General features: G+C 33.6%; 1 protein-coding gene across 3 annotated transcripts in view; it reads left to right on the top strand.

The window, feature by feature from the left end:
- The window catches only part of LOC118197897 (glutamate receptor 1-like), a 396,844-nt gene that overhangs the window by 240,004 nt on the left and 129,225 nt on the right, over positions 1 to 27,615 (top strand). For all 3 annotated transcript variants that reach the window (XM_085808310.1, XM_085808312.1, XM_085808311.1), the window contains exon 9: positions 97 to 312. In XM_085808310.1, the coding sequence (XP_085664436.1) occupies positions 97 to 312 (216 nt within the window). The remainder of the gene's footprint in view (positions 1 to 96; positions 313 to 27,615) is intronic.

Genomic DNA, 27,615 nt, shown 5'->3' with positions numbered 1-27,615 from the left:
TAGCGAAAGTTTCTTGAACTTAGGTGCAAAGTTACTATTATAGTAAAAATGGTTTTCTTTTTTTTTTTTTTTTTCTTTCGTCTTCTTTTCATAAAGGAAGAACCTTATTTAATGTACAAGAGAGCTGAGCCAGGGGATGTCTTAGAAGGTAATGACGTATTTGAAGGTTATTGCAAAGATCTGGCTGATCTCGTAGCGGAGAATTTAAAGATTAATTACAGTTTGAGGCTGGTAAATGACTCAGCGTACGGGGGCCAAGATCCTAACTCTCCAGTGGGCTGGAACGGAATGGTTGGAGAACTTATTAAAAAAGTAAGCACTTTTAAAATAAGAACTAGGAGTTTAAAATGTCTCATAAACACAAATTTCATTTCTAATTTTTTATATTTCACATTCTCTGAGAAATTTACGATTCATGATACTCGCTGAATTCATGATAAGAAAAGTATTTCGACATTTGAAAATTTTAAATTTATGCAAACGAATAAAATTTCATATGTTTTCTGCTAAGTTTATTCCGTCATTTAGCAATGCCATAGAGCAAAAAAGGATGCAAATATGAAAGTTTGCAAGTTAGGTTAATCACACTTTATTAATATTCTTATAATTTTTTTCAATGCAGAATGGGATAATTTTTTAAATACTCAGTTACAGTAATAAAGTGATAACGAACAAAAAGAAATGTTTGCTCAGAAAAATATTTTAGTGTCTGATATGCAAAAATACAGTTCATACTAATAATTTTAGTTTTCTGCGCTTAATAGGTTTGTAATACAGAGATATTTCTATTTAGCATAAAATCGATACTGTGTATTGTATTCTCTTTAGCACATCAAAAACGTCATATTTTCATCCTTTCTTCTATTGTCAGTTTAATTCATTTCAATGGTAAGAAAGGCATTTCAATTTTTTTGTGTTTCATTTTTCTAGTTGATCACGAGAATAATTTGTGTGCCAGAATTGTAGTTACCGTGATATGTTACCGTGAAAGACCGAAATTGGAGAATGTCGACTTTCACCGGAGAATATCAACATTCACCAAATACGTCGGTGAAAGACCGAATATTTCACTACATTCTTGCATATTCGGACCCTCACCGGTGTATGTCGACAATCACAGATATGCTCTGGTGATAGTCGAAAAGAGAGTTCATAAAGTGCCATAATAGTTTAAGTTGTTGCAATAAATAAGATTTGAATCACATAATTTAGTAAGTTTTTTATTACTGTTATTTTATTTTCTCATTTAGAACGTACTGTATAATTAAGTAAGTTTTTAACTTCTATTATTTTCCTTTCTCATTTTGAATGTATTGTGTGTTTTAGGTTCTCATGTTCTTAAGTTCTTATTTCAAGTCTCAAGTGCCTTTATTCGCGACTGAATTACGGAGAAGAAAATATAATATTGTTATATGTTCAACATTCACCATTAGTACATGGTGAATGTCGACATTGACCGGTGTAAGTCAGAAATAAGAGTATTTGGAAAATATTTCGGACATACACCAAGAGACTATGTGAATGTTGAAATTCACCGGTGAAAGTCGACATTCTCCAGATTTCGATGTTTCACCATAACATATATATTTATTGGTATCGGAAGTGAGTAAAATTTTGTCAAAATCAGTATGAATAAAATGGGACGAACGTTTAAATGCACAAACATGCAATAATTACAAATGTGCTGCTAAAAGTAAATAAAATTGCACGGTTTTCCCATTAAATGTAACTAAGTCAAAACAAAATGGAACACACAGTTCTACATCCCCCTTTCTAGACTAGAACATGTCAATTTTTCCCCATATTTCGGTTATACGCCTCAAATAAAGCCAAATTTTCAAGTTTTGAATACATCGCGATAATAGTGTTTTTTGTTTTTTTAAGTGGCTCTCACAATTTTAACCCCGTAACGTTTATTGAATTTGACATATACTTAATCATGTAGCTTTTATTTTCTTGATTTCTTCTTTTGTAATTCGAAATTTTCTGGTTGATTTCTAAAATTTGTGATTTTAAATAATATTTACAAAGATTTCGGTATACATTTTTGAAATATAATCCATGAAATGCTTACCATCATCATAAATTTGATGTATTTCTAGGCGTATGTGAAAAAACATTATTCAAAATTCCGGAAAGATTTACATAATGGGCCTTTTTGAAATTTGGCATATTTGTTATAAGCTATAATAACGCCAAATATGGTTAATTTACTTTGTTATAAACGTCAATGAGTTGCAACTGTTATTTTTAACCTTGAATTTCCAACTAGGATACTGAGGATTATTCATATGGAATTTCTTTATTTTCATTTAAGAATGCTTAACAAATATTTATTAATAATACATGAAATACTATTTATAAAATTCATAATTTTTTTTTTTTTTTTTTTTTTTTTTTTTTGTTTTGTTTTTTGTCAGAGTAAATTTTTGCCCCTTCTCCATTTTAACATCTGCTGTTTTACTTAACTTCCTTTTACATGCAATGAGATGTATTTGCAAATTTGAAAATAGTGCATCACGTATATATTTAATGCTTCTGAGTATTACTGTAAAAATATTGTAAATAAAACATGCTGTCTTCTTAGTACAGAAATATTTAACAAAAATTTACTAGAATATAATATTTTTTACTTTCTCTGTGCTCTAAATGCAACAATGAAAAATAATTCTGAAGGTGTTTAACGTCTAAAAATGTTTTGAGGCTTTAACTGCATATTATATTTTCAAATAAACTATTTTTGCTATTTTGGAACCCGCTGATATTATCATCAGAAACCCTTTCTTCAGAAGTATAAAATATTTTTAAGTAAAGATTTAATAAGAAAAATCATTTTTTAAAATTCAAACATAGATGCAAACATTCAATCTTATAGCAATCAAATTAATCAATCAAGAATCAGAAATTATGTAGAAATTATCCGTAGTTTTCTTTATTCGATAGCCACGACTTTATTAAACAAATCTAACAAGATATTTTTTTTAAAACAAAAGTGAAACTCATTTTTAATTCTTAAAAGCATTTTTCTACGTAGCGTGTTTTCATTGTGTGCTTAAAATTTCAATTTAGAATATCAAGATCTGAATTCTGATAATTCGAAATATAATAAATGGCTATTACATTTATTTTCACATTATTATTTCTGTGGCATTTACTCTTAACAAGGACGGATAGGATCTGTCTAATGTGCATGGGTAGTTTTCAAAAAATGCCGTCACCTTTTTAAGTTACAGGTCTTTCGTAAAGACCACAAATGTTGCTCAAAGGTGTCCGTACTGTTATGAATTACAGTATCTTTAAGGAAAGCAACCCTCGGCGAAGTTGCCGAGATGGCCAGATAAAAAGGTGAACATATTGGCTTCCTCCCTTAACTTAAAGTCGCTAACTCGCTTAACCCTTTGCGGCACAGTGTGTTCGGTGTGGACACACCTAAAAATTTCCTTCTGTACGCACAGAAAAATTGAATGAAAAAGGATTTATAGGTTACTATATTTTACTCTTAACCTTCTTTATTTATAGTAGATGGCAACTCAACACAAACCAGTCCATATATTTTAGCCATGTTTAGTTTTTTAAGACCTTCATTTTTCAAAGAAATCTTCCAGATTTTTTTAGGGTATAAAAGGAATTGTTTTAAAAAATTCTATGTTATTTTTTTGGCTGTATGCTAATCTCCTTATTCTACATTATTTTTAAACTTTTACCTTGAAATCTTGCCTAAAATCATAAGGCGAACCGTAGGTGTGCCCAGACCGGGCTCACCGATAATCTAGGACAATTGATAGTCTGTATTCTTTGTTTCTTCGCATCTCATCGGTCAGTTCACTGACAACAATGCTCGTTTCAGCACTCTTTTCGAAGCTCTATTCAGTCAGTGTGCCACTTTGTGCACACCCACAGAATTAAAACGATAAGTGCTATCTTCACAAAATTTTACTTGTGTACTCCTCTAGGCCTAATTAGACTGCCTATCTTTTTTTTTTTTTTTTTTTTTTTTTTTTTTTAAATCAAAACTCCAACATTAAAAGGAAACGTGCCGGAAAGGGTTAACGAAGCCACACATTTTAAAGTTCACCGTAGGTCGCTACCAGTCCAGCGGGCCATGGCTACCAGTTCCTTGCAAAAATACGTGTATTTATTTAGACGATATTATAATCACGGGGGGGGGGAGAACTGATGATCACATTAAAAACTTGCGTCAAGTAATTTCGCTTCTAAATGAAGTTTGACTGAAAATAAATGCACTGTTTCAGAGCTTCGTAAATTTGGGCATTCCTTCTATTAGGCTTTTTCACGCCGACTTTGCCAGCTTGCGCGCTAGTTTAATTGTGAAGCTGTTAAGCTATATATAGTTTCATTAATTTTCGTTCATCCATTATTTTTGATTTAAGCCAAAACTGATGGCTTCTGTAAGCACAAGTTGGTGCCGATTGTTAAACTTTAGTTAAGTTAAGGTTCCTTTACATCCTTTCCCTGTCTCTATGGTACTTACAAGACATAGTTGTAATTCGCTATTCGTCTTTTAGAGTTCTGAACTAATTTTATGCTACCTGAAAAGGTCAGATTCTATAAGGTTTTCTTGAGGAAATAAGGCATTAAAAAGAAAATTAAAGGTATCATCATGGTATTAAAAAGAAAAACAAAATGTTATAAAATTATCTTAAAAACATTAATGTTTTTTCTTTGATTTTTGCGATTTAAAAAATTAAAAATTTTAACTGAATCGCAAATAGTGATTATATTTTAGCAAATTAAAAGTAGGATGATAAAAGTGTGTAAAGTAATAACTCAGTGCTTGAAGCTTGGTAAAGAAATGAAAAATTGTATGCTTCTCTTTATAAATTAAAATGCGTATACTGACAAGCCAAAACATTATGACCATCCCCACATTTTTATTGAACTCATCTGGATGACGTGGAGGTCACATGATTAAGTGGCAATTTTATTTAACTGCTATTGGAGAAGATAAGGAATCATTCTTGCACTTACTTTTGAGAGTAACGGGAAATGCTGCTGATCTAAGTGAATTTAATAGAGGGCAAATTGTATTGGAAGATTCGAAACTAGTGTCTCCTAAACTGCGCTACTGGTAGCTTGTTCACGATCTGCTGTTGTTAGTATTTATGCAAAGTGGCTAACTGACTGGCCAAGACTGTGAAACCAGCAGCAGACGCCAAGGTGTTAGAAATCCAGTCATCAAAAGAAAAAGAACATTGGAGACTATCCCGCAATTCAATGCAGGTCCAAGAGCAAGTGTTTCGGACGACACAGTTCAGCTGACTCTGTTGGATATGGGACTGCACAGCAGATGTTCCACTCGTATGCTCCTGTTGACTAATAGTCTTTGTCAGCTACTCCTACAATGGGCCCGGGAACATCGAGATTGGACCATGGATAAATAGAAGACAGTTGAATGGTCGGATGAATAACAATTTCTGGCTCATTACGTCGATTATCGTGTCATGGTACGCCGTCTTCCAAGCGGACAAGTACTTGTTCCTATATAGTAGGTCATAAACAGGCTGTTGGTGGCGGTTTTATGCTTTGAGGGATGAATGGGCTGCTCTGGGATCCTTAGTTATGGTGTGGTAGAACAGACCATGAAAGCTGCAAACTATCTGAACATTGTTTGAGGATCAGTTGCGTCATTACATGGCGTCTATCTTCCCAACTGGAAATGGAATGTTCCAGCAAGACAACGCCCCTGTCACAAGTCTCGAATTTTGTAGTGGTTCGAGGAGCATAAGGATGAATTCCAGTTAATGTCTTGGCCGCCTAACTTGTCGGATCTTCACCCGATAGAGCACATTTGGGATGTCATGGAGCCGCAGCCCAGAGCTCAAACACCACCATGTCGGAATATCTCGACTTTGCGTGATCGCTTCTTAGACATTTGGTACAACCTATAATATATCATCTGAACGAGTCATTAAAACACGTATTAACCATGCTTTGTATTATTTTCTTTTTTTCAATGTGATACGCAACTTTTAAAGGCATAATGTCAAATACTGGGTCACAAAGATTCCTTTGAAAGAAATACAATTCAAATAACTACTATCAAATTCAAAAAAACATTTGTATGAATAAATAGGCTTGAACTACACAGTGCGAATGAATAAACAGAAGTTTTCAGGCAATTAAATTTGAATAAATATAATTCAACCGCTCAGCTCAAATATTTTAAATAAAATTCTATTAAGCAAAAAATATCTAAAAATGGCATGTTAGTATAATATAAAGTGTACGTTTGCAAGCAGTAATAAATGCTGCACCTCTTTTTCTACACTTTAAAAATAAAAGTGAAGTTAGAAAAGTTAACATAAACTGAGGAGTCCGCCATGTAAATTACTCTTGGTGAAAAATGAAAAATATGCGCCTAACCATATTCTCGAATTTCTTTGTATGTTTCTTACAAAATTTTACAAACTTTGGTTTTTACACATAATTTAAGTCGTAGAAAAGAAAAATTAGCATCTCCTTTCAGAAAAAGTACAATTTGGTGTGAAAATTCGCATGTTAGGACAACGTTATAACGTTATATAGAAATATAATATGCGCTGCCTTCCAAAAGTTAAGGAGCAGCATGTTTCTTTTGTCTAATTTGAGAATGAAGCACCATAGGAGCAAGAAATTTACAGAAGATTTTCACTAAACAGTTTTTTAATGAATGCGATATAGAACGTTTCTAAAGTAATTACAGCAAAAAAATTGCACTATTGGCAGCGAAATCCAGTCTTGGAGAAACATTATATCACAGTTTTTGAGGAAAAATGGGGTGGTAGTATTGCAAAATTAATTCGGATTACTATCAGAAATATGTTGTAACACCTATTTTTAAAGATGAAATTCCATCTCTTTATGCAAACAATTTTCACTGTGTTAAGTTCTATTAAAATAAGGCTCCAAACCATACCTCTAAATCTACTGCTCTTCTTCTTTTTTTTTTTTTTTTTTTTTTTTTTTAATGAGAAATGAAACCGGAATTGAAGCTATTCCCTTTAAATGCTGTGCATATGGACTTTTAAAACCAGCTCTTTATAAGCGGCATCCCAAAACATTGGATGGATTCTGCAAGATTTTGAAGGAGGAGTGGAATAAAATCTACCTTGATGTTTTAAGAAAAAGACTTTTATGTTGGAAATCAAGATGTAATATAATAGTTCAACAAAAGGGCTATCAGACTGAACATATTAAAAAATAAAATTCTAAGGTTTGTTTATATATAAATCTTTGCAAATTTGTTACAAAAATATGTGAACACCCTCTGTATAAACCCCACACCAGATGGTTTTCCAAAACCTTTTATTTTAAATTATACCATGTATTGAATAGCAATTTATTATATCAAAAACTAATAAATGTTTTACATTGTAGCAAATTTTTATCAGATTTGGTTTTCTTACACTAACAAAAAAGTTAAGTAATACGAATTCTTCACGAATTTCTAATTCCATATACTTCCTTGAAGCAGTTGAGACGAAATGAGGTTGAATGATATCAATTCTAAGAAAATTTTACTAAAAATATTTGAAGGAGATCATATTTTAAATGTTTACTTGTTGTTTCGACGCAAAGCAATGTTGAAAACTTATATATGTATTTTACCGCAGATGATTTTGTTTCGATCTCAAATAATGCCAGATGCCTTTTGTCGTAGAATTTTAGCGCTTACAGAATATTTTATTTCTGGGAGAAAAAATATACTTAGTATAAAAATGTATGCAGGCTCTAAAGAAAAATCTTGTTCTACAATTTCTGTTATATGTATATACAATTTTTAGCAGTATTTACAGAAAGTGTTTCTGCTTATTTTGGAAGCTTTTGCATTCGTTTATTACTTAGCTAAAGAATGATTTCTGAACTTCAGTTCACACAGACTTAATGAAATGAAAATAAGCGCATTGTGGCGCCATCTGTTATTAGCAATAGGAAATACTGATTTAACTTGAAGATTATCATATTTTTTAAATTTAGGTACAAAATAAGGATTTTTTTGCAAGACTGCAGAATATGCCAGGTAAACTGTTAGAACAAAACTTCATAATGTAAAACTCGAGAAAATCAACTCATATCCAATCAATTAGTTTACAAATCTTAAATTTACAAGGAGGACAATTTAGTGTTTGGAATACGAAAATAGAACAGTAGCAAATTCTACTCAAAAAAATAACTAATTAATTATTCCCTTACCTTGATTAATCAACGAGTTCAGCAAAACTAGTCTCAATTTAGTGTACTAAATTAAATACTTTAGATTCCCATACTTGAAGAAAAACATTGCTTATTTTATCCACGGGATTTGAGTAGATTTTTCAAATAGTTTTAATCTGCAGCAACGACGATTTCTGGTGTGTATAAAGTTCAGTAAATCTGATATCTGTTCGTATTAAAAGTTAGTGTGTGATAAGTTACATATTTAGATATTAAAGTAAAAGAATAAAATGAATAATCTTGCCTTTGCTAATCAAAATAGCCACTGAACGTTCTTTTTTAATTTAATGCTTTGTGACTGGCATTTTAAGTCACCTATTTTCTCAAAATATTAAAAAAAAGATCGTTTTTACAAGAAATTTTCTAGTTTCTTAATTTTACTTATTTAATATTTATTTACTTATTTAATAATTTCTTGGTAAAATTACAGAATATAACTGACGATTGTCTTGCCAGTGATGTGAACATGAACAGAGCTCCAAGTAGAGTATAAATTAGAAACTTCTCATTTTGTAAATAAAATCCTAATTTCATCTGGAAACACAGTTATGACGATCTCCGTTGTTTTAATTTATTATTTTACCATTTGTCATTAATTTAACTTATTTATTAATTTAATTTAATTATTATAATTTAACTTATTTAATTAACTTTATTTTACTTTAATTATTAATCATTTATTTAAAAAAAATTATGTTTTATTTTTCTGATAGACTTGCCTTGGACTGCAGTGCTTCTAATTTTAGAAATCAAGATCTGGCTATAATTAGTACCAGAGATCCTCAGAAAGGCTTTAATATATGCATTGTAAATTCATAATTTATAAAACTTAGAGACAGACTCATATTTTACGTAATAGGAAGACGAGAAATGATTTGTTCTAATGCAATCTAATAAGTAAATATCTCGAAATTGTTTTAGTTGTTATTGCACATTAAATTGAGCTGCTTATCAGATGGAATTTCTAAACATTCTTACTGGTCATCATGTGCTGGTTAAGTACAATTTCTATACGCATGACACTTTCTGAAAATATCAAATAACAGTTAAAGTTGCATTACAATAATTAGGTAAAGATCCATTAATATGTTGCGAAATGCCTGAGAAACTATGGAATATTAAAGGATAACTATGCAAAATTGAGGAGGGAGATTTGTAGCACAATTCCATAAAATTACCGTGATGTAATTAACATTGAATTTGCATTGATGTTTGTTTGAAATTCATTTCTTTGAACATGATATATGGAAAAACGAATTCTAATTTTATATGAAAATATAATAAAACTTGTATAAATATTGTGCAGAGGGGTGTCAACTAAGACCGCTGATCATTATCAGATCATTTATGGTTCGGTTACAGGAAAATGGAGAGTATATGTCAAATTTTCTTGTTTCTCTGCGGAGGTACCATGAATACGACCTACTTACCCTTGATACTCCTTAAGGACATTCTTCTTCAAGCAAAAAAAGATAGCTCTTGTTTTGAAAACCTATTTTTAATTATTTTTTGGCTTAATTCTCGAAATATTATTACACGTGACACAGAAGTGATATTAAGTCAGCCGTACTGCTCTAGTTAGATAATCACAGAGAAATGCATAATGATTACATATAGTAACATTTTATTGGATATATTCTTATATTAAAAACTCGCTATGTACCATAATGCTGTAAGCACCAAAGCAAAAATTAGAAAAAATTAAAAATACTATAAGCATTATTACTTTTAGGCAGCAGTATATTGTGATTTTTTATAAGATTTGCAATGTTAATAAAGAGACAAATTCAAAATTAATCGAGTTGCAGAGCGACTAAATAAATTAAACACTGTGAAATAGTTATTCTAATAATAATAATTCTAATAATCGTCTATGTAAATTAATGACAAAACGTTAATTTTGTTAATTGCGATGACGTACAGCTCTCACACTTGAAATCAAAATTGAACTACGTATGTAATCCTTAGGGTTAAAATGTGAATATAACAGAGCAGAACAAAGAATAATGCATTTACATCGTTATAATTAAGATTAATTTGCAATAGCATGCGTAACAGAAGTACTACTATGTAAATGGAAATGATATCAGAGTTCAAAAACTGCTCTCTGTCATGGTTGTAATAAACTATCCGTAGGCATTTAATTATGAACTAAAAGATCTGTTGCTTTGGCTACAGCTATTATTCCGAGTTTTCAAATTTCGGTTAAATAAATTATCTGCGGCATTAATTACTTATATTACACGATATCCAAGTACCTGTGCTGTCGCTTAATCGAATAGCAAAGTGGGTGAAGATTTTGTTTATACTTTCTTGAGGAACTTTTTATGGCAAGGAGCATTTTCAGGACTTTCTTAGGACTTTTTTTTTTCAGGCCTTTATTCTGAAATCGCTTAATTGTTTTCTTCTGTTCTCCTTCCCTCATGTGGGAAAATGTTGGACTGGCTAGATGCAGTAAAACTGATTTAACTTTAAATAAATGCAACTGTTTTTTTAATTTTAGGTCTGAGCTGTGAACCATAGCCAGTTATTGGAAGAAAACTCACATAGGCATTATCCTTTTTAATCTGATAAATAATATCACCTCTAAAATTTAGAATTTATTATGACTCCAAGGTAATTATATTCCAATATGACAGATATAATTTCTAATATGCCTTCCAATGTGATTGGCAGGGATTAATTGTATGCCTCTTTCTTCTGTATTTTTCTGAAAGGTTGCCTTAAATGCTTTAATCACAAAATACAAAGGAGAGAGTACCTTCAAAATAAAATTTGCAAAGATTTTCTGATGTATTTTTAAGGACATTTTGAATAAATGCTATCCCTCAAAAACTTTAAACTTTATTTAGAAATAAAACTAGTTGCGCCTAATAGAAATGTTTTTATATTTCTGTGAAATAAACATTTCTTCCGTATATATAAGCTCTTGCAAACTACAGTATATTGCTACAGTTTTATCATTGCATTGTTCTGCGACTTAAAATTACTGAATTACATGATTTACATTACACGAATTTTAGTGAAAAATCTTCACCTGATTGTAGAGTTAAATTAGAGTACTACATCAAATTAGAGGTATTCTGTATCAAGCCCATGTTAGGTATTAATATTCAGAATACTTTTGAAGTTAATGGTATTTTCTGATTACCTCCACGAAACTGCACCCCCCACGAAATGTCAACTGTTTAAAAGCATTTGTTTTGCTATCTTTACGACTCATAGTTATTTTCTTCTTCATAAATAAGAATAAGAAATATTTTATTAGATATTTATAAATAAATATTTATAAATAAGAATAAGAAATATTTTATTAGAAACAGTTTTATGAGCATAATCAAAATCTGTTTGACTTATATTTGCATTTTTATAGCCGATAAAACTGATGAAAAGGAGCAGTTAAATTTAAAGAATAATGCACATATTATCAAATTCGTATGTGCTACGCACTTGCGTGAATTGTCTACTGTCGCATGTTTACTTATAAGGTATTTCTCCCACTTCCCTAGCGTGTCTTCGAGGTGTAACGGTAGCACGCAGGGCCGGGATTCCAGACGTCCGTGGTTCGATTCCGGGCGAAGGCGGTTGCATATTTTTCATCTTTTCTGCTTCCAATTAACCTAATGACTCTACATACTTACAAAGACTGTATTGTTGCATCAGGTTCCTCTAGTTACAATAAAATTAATGTAAAATTCCTTACCTGCTGCATCTTCAGTGTTCTCGACGTCAGGCTTCTAATAATCACGTTTCCAGTAAGAGTTTCTATTACAATTAGCAGGCCATCTTGTCTTTTAATTATTTATTCAAAGAAAACGCTAATATACACTATTTACAAGGTAGGTGATAATTATTTTAAGACAGTACATTTTTAACTCTGAGTCTTTATGCTCCTCAGAGCTGTTCCAATCTAGTCTCGTTCCCGGAACTCAATTACAGAAAAAGTAAAGGAAGAGATGCCCGCCATCTAGTGGCAAGAATGTGACATCCTCCCACCTTTTGATTTTACCTCGATAAGATGGGAAAATCAAAACAGAATTTATCAATAATTAAACAAAAATTCAAGTACAACTTTCACAAATATGAAAAGTAACTAATGCTTTAAAATTGATACTTACAAAGAAGGATTACACATCTAAACATTTTCTGCATTACATTCATACCATATCCAGATAACATGTTCCAATTGACTACTGTTAGGACAATTAAATTTCTAAAATACTGAAAAGAAACAAAAATTAGTATAGCAATTTAAAAATATGTAACAGGTTTTACAGTTTTACGTCCATATCTAGTTTGATAGTTCATATCACTGTCACACTTATCGGCAGAGTTCTTTCTGTTCATGGTAAAGTCACTAAACAAATTAGGTCTATCAAGTTCGAGAGGATAAATACGTTTCACAGGTCTTAGGAGTTCACCCGTTGCAGTTTTCACTTTGACAACACGTACTTCGTTGTCTTTCTCAGGATATAGTTCTACAACACGACCTATTGGCCAATCTATTCTCTTCTTGTTGTCGCTGCAGACAAACACCAAGTCATTTTTGTTGATAGTCCGAGTAGATCGTTTAGATGGTTTTTGCACTAGGATAGCTAAATATTCATCACGAAATCTTTTGCGAAAGTGTTCTCTTGAGTTCTGCAAGAACTTGTATCTTTTTGTCAGATTGATGGTATCCAGGTAGTCTAAGTCTGGTACTCCGAAGTCGTGCACATCTTGTAGAAACATTGAAGGAGTTAGTGCCGTAAGATCATTTGGATCTTCTGAAAGGTACGTAAGGGGTCTTGAGTTAATCACTGATTCGATATCACAAAGTATAGTCAACATTTCCCCGTAAGAGACACAGGACTTTCCGAGAACATTTCTCAACATCTTCTTGACTGTTTGTACCAACCTCTCCCACCAACCACCCCACCATGAAGCAGTTGGGGGATTAAACTTACACTGTATTCTCATACTAGTTGAATGACATTCTATTTCTTTCCAATCTATCGATTTTAACAGATTTTCAGTTCCAACGAAATTAGTGCCATTGTCGCTGTAAATAATACTTGGACGACCTCTTCTGGCAATAAATCTCCTTAATCCCAAGATGAACGCATTTGTTGATAAACTTAATATCAGTTCAAGATGTTTCGCGCGATAGATTGCGCAAGTAAAGAGCAAGATCCATGCCTTTTTTTTCTTTCCTTAAATAAAGAGGACCGGCTACATCGACTCCGGTCACTTCAAACACCAGAGCATCTCGAACTCGATCTTCAGGAAGAGGTGCTGGAACAGTCTCTATATTCTTTGCTTATCTTCTACAGCGAACACACTTCATAAGAACTTTACGTACTGTTTTTCTTCCTCTCAGAACCCAGAATTTCTGTCGAATATTGGCTAGTACGAATTGCACACCAGCGTGGGATAGTCGCAAATGGTAATCTAAAATTAACCTATGAACTAAGTCATGATTTGAGGGCAATACAATTGGACAGAGAAAATTTCCTTCTTCCTCTCTTCTAGCAATCTTGGTCTTTAACCGAATAAGGCCATCTGAGTCAAAAAAGGTACAAAGGTTGCTAACTTTAAGTTCTTTGCCAAATGCTTCTATCTGTATTATCTTGCATATTTTCTTTTCTACAGTTTCTATTTCAGGGACCGTGAGTTCTCTTGATTGTTTAGAATCTGGTCTTCTGCAGTTGTTGATAAATCTGCATGTCCAAGCAGTTATTCTTAACATTTTATGGTAAGATGAATATTTCTCAAAAAAATGTTCTACCCTTTGCGTATTTAGTGCAGAAATGACTGATTTCCTTTTTTCTGAATTCACTATTTCCATGTCCGGTATTTCCCTTTGTCTAGGCCATTCTTCCTGATTTTTCTTCAGCCAATTGGGGCCCTCCCACCATCTAACTACTAAAAGTTGTTTGGCGGTGCAATCTCTTGATGGGAGGTCAGCTTGATTTTTTGTTCCAGCAATATTTTTCCCCGTTTTTGGATCCGTCAGTTTCCTAATCTCCCTGACTCTGTTTTCCACAAAGGCAGCCCAGGCAATCTCTTCCCTTTGAATCCACGTCAAAACTGTTGTAGAATCCGTCCAAAAATGCGTTTCCATTGTAAACCATTTAAAACAGAAGAGCATAGTCTGGCACCTATCGTGGCAGCTATCAATTCTAGACGAGGGATCGTAATAGATTTCACGGGAGCTACTCTAGACTTCGATGCCAACAGATGAACTTCAACTCCAGAATTCGTCACAGTTCTCAAGAAAACTGCAGCAGCATATGCATTACTACTGTCATCACAGAATGTATGAATGCTGCAGAACTTCCTATTGTCTTTGTTGGAATGTATCCAACGTAGGAGGGATATTTCTTTTAAGTGAAAAAGGCTTTTATACCAATTCACAAAATTTTGTTTTGTACTCTCGTCGACTTCAGTATCCCAAGAAATTCCTGTTTTCCATAGGTTCTGCAACAATATTTTAGGATACAAGAGAACAGGATTCACAATTCCAATAGGATCAACTATTTTGTGTGTTACAGTGAGAATTGTTCTCTTCTTTATTATACCCATTTCAAAATCTTCTAGCCAATTCAGATTCAAAGTTAAATTATCTTTCTGAGAGTTCCATAACAGACCCAATACGGGTGAAATAGTTTCCTGTTTCAAGTTATCTCCGTTATGTAACCAACTTCGAAGATTAAACTTTCCTTCATACATTATTTCTCGAGATTTTTCGATGAACTGGATCATCTCGGATTTTTTGTCAAAACTGGCAACAACGTTATCTACGTTGAGACTACGCAAGAGTTTAGCTACCATCTCCGTATCATATGAAGAATTTCTCATGTACTTTTGTAGATGGAATTCTATAACAGCTGCCAAAAGGAAAGGACTACTCTTAACCCCAAATACTACTCTAGTATGACGAAATATTTTCGTTTTCTTTTCTTCCACATCATCCCACCAGAAAAACCGAAGCCAGTCTCTATCTTGAGGCTTTACACTGATCTGTAAAAAAGCCTTTTCAATGTCTGCTATAGCAGCAAACTTGCTTTCCCGAAATCTCAACAAAAGAGAAGGAATTAGTTCTATCAAATTTGGTCCACACTCCAAACACTGATTTAGAGAAGGAGACGATTGTTTCCTCGCAGACGCATAGAACACCGGTCGAATTGGTGTTGAGCTATTTTCTTTGATCACCGGTCTATGTGGCAAATAATGTCCATAGTCAATCGCTATATTTTCTTTAACTTCTTCGATCACTCCTAAGTTACACCAGTCATTAAAAACTGCATTGTATGAAGAAAATAAATTTTGAGATAGAAGTTTCTGGGTGGTAGATTGTAGACGTTTCAAAGCTAAATCCTTGTGGGTAAAGAGTTGTACATGATTCTCCGCCCACGGAAGTGCAACTTCATAACGCCCCTCTTCGTTTAGAGATACAGAATTTTCGAACTGCAATTTTGCTTGCAAATCCCTTTCCTCTCTAGCCTTTTTTGTAACTGGATCTGTTATTCCGATAACATCAAGCCTCCACAGTTCTGACAGCGTGGCATCAGAAATATATAAAGATAACGAAAGCGTGGAAAAGGAATTTTCTATTTCATAATTGTCAATGTTCGCTTTCCCCATGACTGTCCACCCAAGTCTTGTACTTACAGCAACTAATCTTCCCCAAGGAAGAACTTCGATTTTACCTGTAAATAAATTTGCAGCAACATCTGCCCCTAACAATAAATGAATCTCTTGGGGGTTCTCCTGGAATACTCTGCAATTTCCATTTTCAAAAACATCACTGACGTAAATTCCTCTTCTTCTAAGTTCCCTAATCCAGTGTATATTTTTGATTTTAGGGACCGAAGAACATATTTTTCTTTCATCTAATACATTGATTTCGCAATTATACCGTTTATCTACGCTACCCAATTTTATTCTATAACGTTTATGTTTTTCCGAAACTTCTATGCCACCAAAAAGTCCGTGGGTTACACTTTGTTCACCTAAGCTTCTTAATTGTAACCTTTCTGCTGCATACCTGCTTATGTATGAGTTTTGACTTCCGGTGTCAATTATCGCTGGAACAAATTGGCTATTCCCTCTTCCATATATGCGAACAACTAAAGTTTGCAAATATACTTCTGAACATCCTGCTTGATTTGAAAGTGCTTTATTTTCTATCTCTTCGTCTTTTTTAATTTCCGAAACCTCGACAGAAGGATTTTGTTTATTACACATAATAGTTGCATGTTGTTTTTTACAAATAGAACAAGTTATTTTTGTTCTGCAGTTTCAAGCCAAATGGTGTAATTTTAGGCATTTATAGCATTTATAGCAAGTAATTTTAGGCAAGCATTTTAAAATGTCCCTTTTTTCTTGTAATGATAAGCCGGAAACGAAACTACAGTCATAAGTCTTGTGGAATTGATTACAGAAGACGCAGTTCATATTTTCCTCTCTGCATTCGGATTTTGTAAACAAATCTGTAGCGGTCGGAATCTTTGGTTTATTATGTCTATTTGAGAGACCATATGCGCTTTTCGTTGCAGGGGGGAAGAAGACTGTCGCCGATCGGATACTTTTTGCTGCTGCGAAAGCGTTGACCTTGTGAGTTCGCAGGATGAAAATTCTGCGTGTAAAAATGACATTAAATCTTTTATGTTATAATCGGTGCCAACATTTTGTGTTCTATGAAATTCAAGCGTTAATTCTGAAGGCAATAACTTCAAAATCATCGGACACAGCAAAGCCGTAAGATTCCGATACAACATCTAACGCTTCGAGACATCTAATCTTTTTTTGTACATTATCATACAAATTACGAAATGTTTTTATGTCATTCGCATTTTTTAATGATTCAACATTCAGCAAATTATTCATGTGGGCATTAATAAGAATGTCTCTCCTTCCAAAACGGTCGTGTAAGATTTGAATTGCTGAATCATAATGTTTCAGCGATAACGGAAGTCCTTGAACGCAACTAGCAGCTGTTCCTCCTAAATATGCTTTCAGGTAATTAAATTTGTCTACTTTGTTCAATGATTCGTTATTATGTATTGAGGACTCAAAACTATTCCAAAAAGTAAGCCATTGACTACTGTTCCCATAAAATACGGGAATCGAAAGTTTTGGTAATTTAACATTAGGTGTATCTTTTATATTTTGCTGAGTGTTCGGTGCATTTAAGTCATGATTAAGTTCCTTAATCCGTTTCTTAAGCCTGAATTTCCATAACGTTATCTTCTCGCGATATTGTTCTGTAATTTCGAATTCATTTTCGAATTCATCTACACTCAGAATTGGTTCAACTTCTACATCGGCATTAGCTAGTGTTTCGGCTTTAGCATTAAGCCGTTCTAACAATTCTTCGAGCTCATTAATACTACCTTCAGATTTATTTAATTCACTTTCGATTTTCTTAAATAGTTTTGTAACGGCAGTTCTTAAGATACTTCTTTTCTTTTTAATTTATCTACTTCTGCCATTATCTTTCTTAGATTCAAACACTTACACAAAAAATATACGTCTCATGAAAAACAAATAGTTAACTCTTACTTAGAAAACAAAATTATTCTACTGCTGAATACTTCAAGAACAAGTACTAAAATCTTCAATTTTAATATTCAGCTTTTGAATTCACTTTATTAGAACTTTTCAAAAAACCTGGTGTCCCTGTTCGGGCGCCATAAAAATGTTGCATCAGGTTCCTCTATTTACAATAAAATTAATGTAAAATTCCTTACCTGCTGCATCTTCAGTGTTCTCGACGCCAGGCTTCTAATAATCACGTTTCCAGTAAGAGTTTCTATTACAACTAGCAGGCCATCTTGTCTTTTAATTATTTATTCAAAGAAAACGCTAATATACACTCTTTACAAGGTAGGTGATAATTACATTATCAGTACATTTTTAATTCTGAGTCTTTACTCTCCTCAGAGCGGTTAAAGTCTAGTCTCGTTCTCGGAGCTCAATTACAGAAAAAGTAAAGGAAGAGATGTCCGCCATCTAGTGGCAAGAATGTGACAGTATAAACACGGTAGTTCATGCAAATATTGAAATTCACTCTGTGGATAATCAGAAAAATTAAATTTGTCATTTAAACTGGCAGTCAGATTATGAAATTAGGGTCATAAATCATGTACATCATTTTTTTTCTCTTTTTATAGTAAATTTCATCCGCGGGAGAGTGCTGAATATTGGAAGTTCGGCCTAGATTTGGATGCTTAGGAGGTTTTATATGGGAACACAAATACCAGCCAGGTTTCCTTTAAAAAGATCTACAAATGATTTCCCACTTAAGCAGATAGCTCTCGCGTGCCTTGCCTATATACTAAACAACCAATCAATATCTGCTGTGTTTTTATCCGATCAATAGCAACTGAATGTTTGTTTATGTAATCGAATTAAGCAACACGTGCAAGTAGATTATCTGTCTGAGGAAAGGTTGCTTCATGGAGGACTTTCTAAGGGACATTGTATCACACTTACGCCACATACGAGAGAAACCCCCAAAGCCCTATGCAACCAACCCGTCAGCTGGGATATGAACCCGTTGTCGATATACCAGTCTTCAGCGGTCATATCCACTAGGTCATTTTTGAGTCTCGTCAGTTGATTACCGATATCGTAATTGATGAATTTATGGTAAATATTTACTTGAAATCGTGACATTAAACAGATATGAATGAGACTGTTTTAATAGCATACACGTGGGAGACAAGAGCATATGTAGGTATATATGTTGACTGAAAGCCGAGAACAGCTTTCATGTCTAACTATTTTAGTTTACTGCGATGAAAAAAAAAAAGTATTTTTATAAAAATTTCCGCGGAAAAAATCAGTTTCAAATAATGAGCTGAATTATCAGTCAAATTAATCCTCCACAAATCTGCCATTCATTAACAAAGAATGTTGCAATGGGCAAAAATGATAAATTACTGCTACCGAAATGTGTCAAAAATCCCTTTGAAAGGCAACTATGGAAATGAAATGCCAAATATCGATCCGAATGAGCTCAGTAATTAAAGAGACAAAGAGTTCTCCTGCATTAACTGAGTACTGCGCTTAGCTAATGCGAACTAATGTGTTAATCGATTGGGAAAATCTGAGATTAGTACATTTTGATTTAAAAAGAGATAACACAGCCAGCAGGAAATATCTGATGTGATTAAATATTTCCCTTTCCACTCCTTTTACAGATGTATCTAAGTACAGATACAAAATTGCAATGTTTAGCTTTTGTATTTTCCTCTCATATTAGACGGTAGTTAACTTCCCAGTAAGAACTTTACCATTTCATCTAACATGTTTTAATTAGTATCATCTTAAACCACATTGTGATTTTTACTGCGCAGAAGAGAAAAATGTGTGCCCTGATAAAACAGACAAATTTTGTAATCGACGAATCCGAAGCATAAGTTATTTTCTGTATCTTCATTATAAAAGCCTAGAAAGTGTCCATTACATACACACATACCATATATATACACACACACATTATATACATAGTGTTATATATATAGTGTGTGTATATAGTGTATTATATATATATAGTGTATATATATAGTGTATATTATATTATATATATAGTGTGTGTATATACATATATATGTCATAATAAAAGCAAAAGGAAAATACATTATATATATAGTATATATAGTGTGTGTTATATACTATATACACATTATATATATAGTGTGTGTATATACATATATATGCCATAATAAAAGCAAAAGGAAAAGACGAAACACTGTAGATCGGTGATCTAAAGAACTTGGCAGTCGAGGCAGTTTTAATTCCATTTTTATTTTCAACTGATATTTGTGGCCACAATCACTTGGCACTCTAGTCGTGTCTTTCCACAGAAGATTTACATTTTTGATATTGTTGGGATAGAAAGCAAGCCAGCGAAATTACATCTTAGCACAGTAGAGAGCAAAAGCTGAAGTGCGTAGTTATGAAAGATGGAAGCACGCGAAGAGAAAAGTTTTGATTTACAACGGCAGTTTCAGTTCCAAATTATTACGTCATCAGAGCTGCGCCGATCATAGAGTGATCTAGAAATGACGCAATGCAGAGAAGTTATTACGATTTTAGAATAGAGAGGAAGAATTAATGTTTATGGTTATATTATAATTCTGATTCATATAATTTATCTTACATATAGATAGATATAACTTATAAGTATTACATACATATTATTATTACGATTTTAGAATAGAGAGGAAGAATTAATGTTTATGGTTATATTATAATTCTGATTCATATAATTTATCTTACATATAGATAGATATAACTTATAAGTATTACATACATATTAATTGAATCCAGTTTTTCATTTTCAATTGCTTTGTATCAAATATATTAAACAACTGTTGCTACTTTTGATAATTTTCATCAAATACGGTTTTATTTTTACGACTAGATTTATCAAACATACGAGTATTTTTATTTTTGCGACTAGATTACAGCCACGTGCTTCACCATTTTGATTAATCACAATTTGCGTGATTTCTTCGTTCATAGCCATGCAAGGACTATGGCAGGAGCCATGCAAGAACTATGGGACCATGCAAGGAGCCATGCAAGGACTTGGGTTAACTAATGGAAATTTTAACTTAATTTATTTACTTGTAGAGACATTAGGTATTTTTCTGGACGTAGGCAAGATGAAAAATATGCAACGCCTTCACCGGTAATCGAACCACGGACCTCTAAACTACGCGCTGAGTGTGCTGACTACTACACCACGAAGGCTCGCCAAGAAAGTGGGAGAAATACCTTATATACTCCCCCTTTTTAAGGGCGACTAGGCCTTTTTAGGAGACCCAATCGCCAAATCTTGGGTGAGGAGAATCATCATTCAACACCCTTTTAGTTTGGGGGTCACAAAGCGGGAGGGATGAAAAACTAGCACCGTCTTCGCCGGGAATCGAACCGCGGACCTCTGGAATACCGGCCCAGCGTGCAGAACCACTACACCACGCAGGCACTCCAGGAATGGGGGAGACATGCCTTATATACTTAATTATTTATTTACTATTAATGTTTCTTATTTCGCCTAACTAAGTAATTATTAATTAAGTAGCTCAGAAATATGGCTTTTGTACTTCGCGTGACACCCACATTCTGAAGAAGATGCTATGAAATGTATTACTTAGTTTTTATTTTAATTATTTGTTTTTGCTTCAAAATTTACTACTACTCAGTGTTATTTTAAGATTTTTTATTTTTCTTTTTATTTACTTATTTAATATTCTTCTCAATAGCCCCAACAGCGGTCTAGCGGTAAAGTCGCTGAACACTGGTAGTTCGATTTGAAGTTGGAATTCCTGCGAACGGGCTGGCTGTATGGGTGCCTTCGTGGCTTTCCCCTTGTGTAACGTGTATGTGAACCAGTTTCCCTAAGTACCTCCTCCACGAAGACATCCCTCCCCTTAGGACAATAGCCTTCGAGGTTTTGCCCTAATCACATAAACCAAACCAATACTTATAGTTTTTGATTTATCTCTCCAGTATTATTTCCGTGCTGTTCTGGAAAAAATATCAATTTATACATTGAACATTGCAAAATGTCTTCCATTTTACATATATATATATATATATATATATATATATCTGTGTGTGTACGTGTGCAGACGCTTTCCACTTTATGAACTTTAACAGATACAAACAAACCTGTTCTCAAAGAGTGAGATTTGTTCGAACGCGAAAAGAAAATAAACCAACAGAACGTAGCTAATGTAGCAATTTAATATATATATATATATATACACGCCGTGCATACTCACAGACACTTGACGTTGATGAAAAACCTGATACCACTTTAAGGCACTTTAGGTCATCCTTAATTTTTATAACTACGTACAGGACATCCATTTACATTATGGATACATAATGTTACATTATGGATGTTAGATGTAAACATGAATGGTGTTTGGAAACTTATGTTCGCCTATCTTGTTCATGACACGTGGTTTTAATCAAGATGCTGAAAAGGAGGAAATCCTTGTGAGTCTCGTTGGCATTAGCGGACAACTTGATCTAGACTAGCAGAAGGAGGATTTCGGAAAACTGATACCTTGACAAGGAGAAGAAATGATTAATAAAGATCTGATGCATCTCTTAGAGATGCTTCTGATATTATTTCAATCGTTAGAGATAGAGGAGGCGGAAGAACATACTCATTTTTAAAAGTTTGATGCAAAGTTCATGGCAGTAGCGTCTTTCAAGGTTAAAAAAAGCTTCCCTTTTTTGGAAAACAAAGACTCAAATTCTAAAAGGTTTGCTATAGTAAAGTCTAACTTGTTGTTTCTGGTCCATCTAACATGCCACTTTTTTTGCAGTCTCTTCATCTCATATGTTCCCTATACTTGCCCATGAGTCTTGAGACTGTGAGTCAGACTTTCATATACTCTGACCCATATAAAGATCTTCTAGCTTCATCCTCACAGCATCCACACATACTGTAAAGACAAAAATCCAGAGCATACTGTAAAGTAACTCTTATTTCATTTGTAATTTTTTATTTAAAATGTACTGTATTTAAAATTTAAAGCGTATTATTTATTTGTTTTATTGTTCTGAATTGTTTATTTGATTATGTTTATAGCTCTCCATCGTTAGAAGATTTACTTAGTGAACCTAATATTATCTTACGAACAAATTCAGAGTTTGCACAGTCGCTTGGAACAAAACTCGTTCCCACATAATATTTTGCTCTACAGTGTTAATTTTTAATTTACTAGTCTAAAAGCTTTCTTCTGTTACATCTGCCGAGCGTTAAAACTGATGATTACTGGTAGTTCGATCCGGGGTTCGAATCCCGGCGAACGGGCTGCCTGCATGGGAGTTTTCTTGATTTTTCCAAATGTGTAACGTGTATACGAGTTATTTCTCTTTAAAATGTCCTCCCTTTAGACAAATAGCCGTTTAGTGCTTTGTCATAAAAACAAACAAACCAAAACATCTTCTATTATGTATATTGTAAGTATTATATATATTGTAAGTGTCTCACCTTTCACAGCGCAGTGAATCATTTACTATTTTGAAATAATAGTTGAAATCATTAGTAGAATTACTGAATGACGAATATATTGCCATGGAATATGTACTTGGTATCAAAATTTCGAACGCTAATTTCTATGAATGTCTGAATTTGAAATAAAGTCTCATGATAATGACAGAAATCTGTAGCTACGTAAAAATTTCTAGCCACCTTTATGCTCATGTTTGCTCCCTTGTTCGAAGTAAAGAAAGTACTGTACTCGCGAAAAATTTCGGATATCGTATTTCAACGAATATATCCATTTTAACCGCGCTCTCGAATCCAGCTGAACGATGTATTTGGGGGACATCTATGCATACGGACAGAATAAAGAACACTTTTTCCCGAAAAGGATTATATTATGGACTTAAAATGGATTCAGAGGAGAATTGTTGGGACATCTGGACGTACGTATGTGTGTATATCTCGCATAACTCAATAAAGGGTAGTTGAAATTTTGTGTGTGGGACTGCTACAACATGTAGTTGTGCATCTCACTTTTGTTTTGCAATTTGCAGCACCAAACACACACATATATAAATTTTTTTAAGGTTCCTGTGTAAACAAAAAATTTAGCAGTTTTTATTTCATTCTTGATATGCATATTTGAATCTTTATTTGTATTTTTTTTCGTTTATACTTAAGTATTGTAATTTTACTGTCTTAGGGGTTGCAAATGCATGTTGAGAAAAGGTCTGAGCATTTGAGAGCCACTGAAAGTTAATTTAAATTGAAAATTTATTTCGAAAGTAACGGCCATGTATCTCAAATGTCTCAGTGAAACAGAATATGTATTTGGAATTCATTAATCAACTTCGTTTAGGGCTTCAAAACACTTTTTACTTGTTAAGTTCTGTTTGAAGCGTTAAAACTGAGGAGATAAATACTTCCCTTTTTTCCTCCCTTTTATTTTCCTCAATTTCATTTTTATTGCTTATGTTTTCAGCGCAGTATTATTATTTGCAATTTTTACTTGTACAACCTTTGGGTACGACTATCTTCGAAATACAAAATGGTTAGGACATTCATATGAAAGAATTTGTGAACTTGTATTTCAGATTCGACTAATAATTTAAGCTCCGACTCTTTTAATAATTATATATATATATATATATATATATATATATATATACATAAAGACAGAGAGAGAGAGAGGAAGAAAGATATTGACGTAGATACATACATATTTACATTGGAACTCTTCTACCCAGCTCGGTGAGCTCAGGTTATTTACTCTTTCTAGAGTGGAAAATTCTGTATTTTTTGCTTTAAAATTGATTGAATTATTTTGCTCTTATATTCCGCCTAAGGTTTTTATGCCTTTAGTTAATCTGCATGTAAGTTTTGTAGATTTATCAAAAATTTAAAAGTTTAAGTAACTATGCCTAACGAGGCCGCCATTTGTTTACATTTGGAACTCTTATAACAATAGTGAATTATGTCAAGTGGTGCACCAACTTCAGTGTATTTTTAGCCAGTGTGACCGAAATTTAACTTTCAATTTTGGGTACCGAAAATTTTGTCTTCATGCCCGCTGGGCGAATTGCTTGTTTTTGCGTAGAAATTCTAAATTTAATTGTAGAATTTTTTTAAACTGTTTTTAACTGTATTTTGGGTTTCAGGTTTTTCTGTAGTTTTCAATTTCTAATGATGATTGAGTTCTTATGCATTTTTGCCATGCCGTGAAGTCAGAACCTGAATTTAATGAATCAAAAATATATCTCAAATGAAATTCGAAGAAATAAGTTTAAATGAAATGCAGCAAAAAATGTGTGTAATTTAATATGCCGTTAAAGGAAGTCATATAGTTACTATATCAGACTTTTATACTTTATTGAAACCATAATTTACTTTTAAATAATAATAATTTCTAATATGTAGAGCTTACTTACATTCAAAAGAAGAAAACGGAAACAGTTTTCTTAAATTATTTCTGTGTTCTTCTGGTGCGTTAAGTCTGAAAATCTTTCCGAACTGAGCTTTAATTTTATTAAAAATTAAATATTTGGTTTTTACAGATTGTAACAGTAGATACGCTTTTTATTTTAAAAGAGAAGCGCTAGATATATAGAAATTCCTCTAATCTGTATTCACGAAAATTTTATTTTATAAAATTGAGAATCTTTATAATTATTGCTTTGTTTTCATTACATAGTTCATAGATTTGTATGAGATCTATAAATACACTGAGCTCTCATGGCGACAAACATGCACAGACAACCCTGAGACTAGCCGCCTTTGAAAATAATTGCTATTTTTGGAAATGCAAACAAACATAAATAGTTATAATATTACTCCTAAATCGTCAAATGTACACTAGTAAGAACACCAAAGTATCTAATTCTCTATCCAGCTGAAATAATTTTATTTAATAAACAAATCAAGGAATTATATTTCCACTTTTTACTCTAACGCGAAACAATTCTATTTTAAACAGCAATTGTTTATGAAACATTTAGTTTAATTTCTTAACATAGCACGATTAATTACATAGATTTGATACGGCGGTTATGATACAGCCCTTTCTAAATGTTTCGTCATATTCTAATTTGTTTATCTTAATGTTTTTTTTTTGTTGTTTTTTTTTTGTTTGTGCAGCCGATAAGAGATTAGTATGCAGCTTGATTTAAGGGAGTTCGTTTTTTGTTTTTGACATTATTATGATCGATCACATGAGCTTTGAAGCTCCAATACATATATGTTAGGTGCTTTTAACTGTAATTTAACGAAACTTAATTTATTTAACTTAGTTTACAAAGACAAAATGTAAAAGCACTCAAGCCAGAAAGAGAATTAAAAGGTACTAATTAAAAATAGTGCTAGCTGTCTGTAGGAAAAGTTGGGTTAGGTTAACTGAGTGAGGCAAAACAACTTTAAGGCTATTTCCCTATAGAGAAGGACGATTTAAGGAAAACTAGCTCGTATTCAAGTTACACATTCAGAAAACCACAAAAACTCTCAAACAGTCAGCCTGTTCGCCAGGATTCATGCTCAAAAAGTAAAAGAACAAAAACTAAAAGAAAAAGGTACGAACGTAAAAAGCGGAATTTACACATACAGTTTAAGTATGAGGTAGAGATTGCATACTCGAATGCAAAATAGGCCATGGAAATTAGCATGAAACGTAATCCCGCGGTCACCCCACACCGCCTTAAAAGGGGCATATCAGACCTATGCGTCAGTTCGCATGCAGCGATAGATCCGTGTAATCCGAGATAGCCAAAGTGGAAAGCATGAGTGAAAGACACAATTTGCACGATAACATGCATTGGAGGGATTAGAGGGATTTTGCAAGCTGGTACAAGACAATCAGCTGTTGCAAGACAGCTGAATGTGCATCGTAGTGTCATCAATCGGAGGTAGACTCGTTACCAAAGGGATCAAAAGTCTTGTAGAAGACGTAGGTTTGGACACCGGCGGATTACCACAACAGCAGGTTATCGCTTCCTGTTATTATGTGCAAGACACTAACAGAGATCACTAACAGGAAGACAGCTGATGTCGCATCTCTCTTCTGCTGCAAGATGGCCCATATCCTGCTAATAAGTTGGCGTTGACTGCATGAAAGTGGACTGACGCCCAACGACCTGCGGTTTGTGTTCCTTTGCCCCATCGCGGTTGATTTGGGACCGTGAAAGTCACACTTGGACCCCATAGCAGTGGAATCACGTGCTGTTTACTAACCAGTCTCGATTTAACATACAGGACGATTCCCGAAGGTCAATTATATGGCGAAAACTAGGGACACGTGAACGGGCGCCAAACATCATTGAAAGAGACCGATACAAAGGAGAAAGTATACTTGTATGGGCTGGGGTGACAATGAACGTACGCGCCGACCACTGCGTGATTCCGTCACAGCTGTCCGATATCGTGATGAAATGCTACACCTTCTTGTGCGTCTTTATATTGCTGCAATGGGTAGCGATGCGATATTTATAGACAATAACGCCGGGCCGAATTGAGGTCGAGCTGTGAGGAGTTATCTGGAGAGTGAAACAATTTCACATCTGCCGTGGCCTGCTTGCTAGATTACGGACCTGATTCCCATAGAGCATTTCTGGGACATGTTGGGATGATGGATATGAGGTCTCAGGGTGCCTCCAGGTACTCTTCACGAATTCTAGCCTACATTACTACAGGAATGGGAGCTACTGCCACAACAAGAGATCAGCGACTCTATTGCCAGCTTCCCTCTCCTTTGTCAAGCATGCAGTTCAGCTAGAGGGCATGATACCCATTATTAGCGTGATGTTTCCATTGCACATTCTTCCGACCCATTTGGTCTTTCGCGATTTAATGCCCGTAATATATGTGTTTTTGTACGTCTCTGCTTTGTTATTTGCTACGTGCCTCTTGAATCA

This window comes from Stegodyphus dumicola, chromosome X1 (assembly GCF_044657685.1).
Source record: "Stegodyphus dumicola isolate Sdum_Otavi_A_Nest chromosome X1, ASM4465768v1".
NCBI classification, from domain to species: domain Eukaryota; kingdom Metazoa; phylum Arthropoda; class Arachnida; order Araneae; family Eresidae; genus Stegodyphus; species Stegodyphus dumicola.
This window is presented reverse-complemented; position numbering and strand designations above follow the sequence as displayed.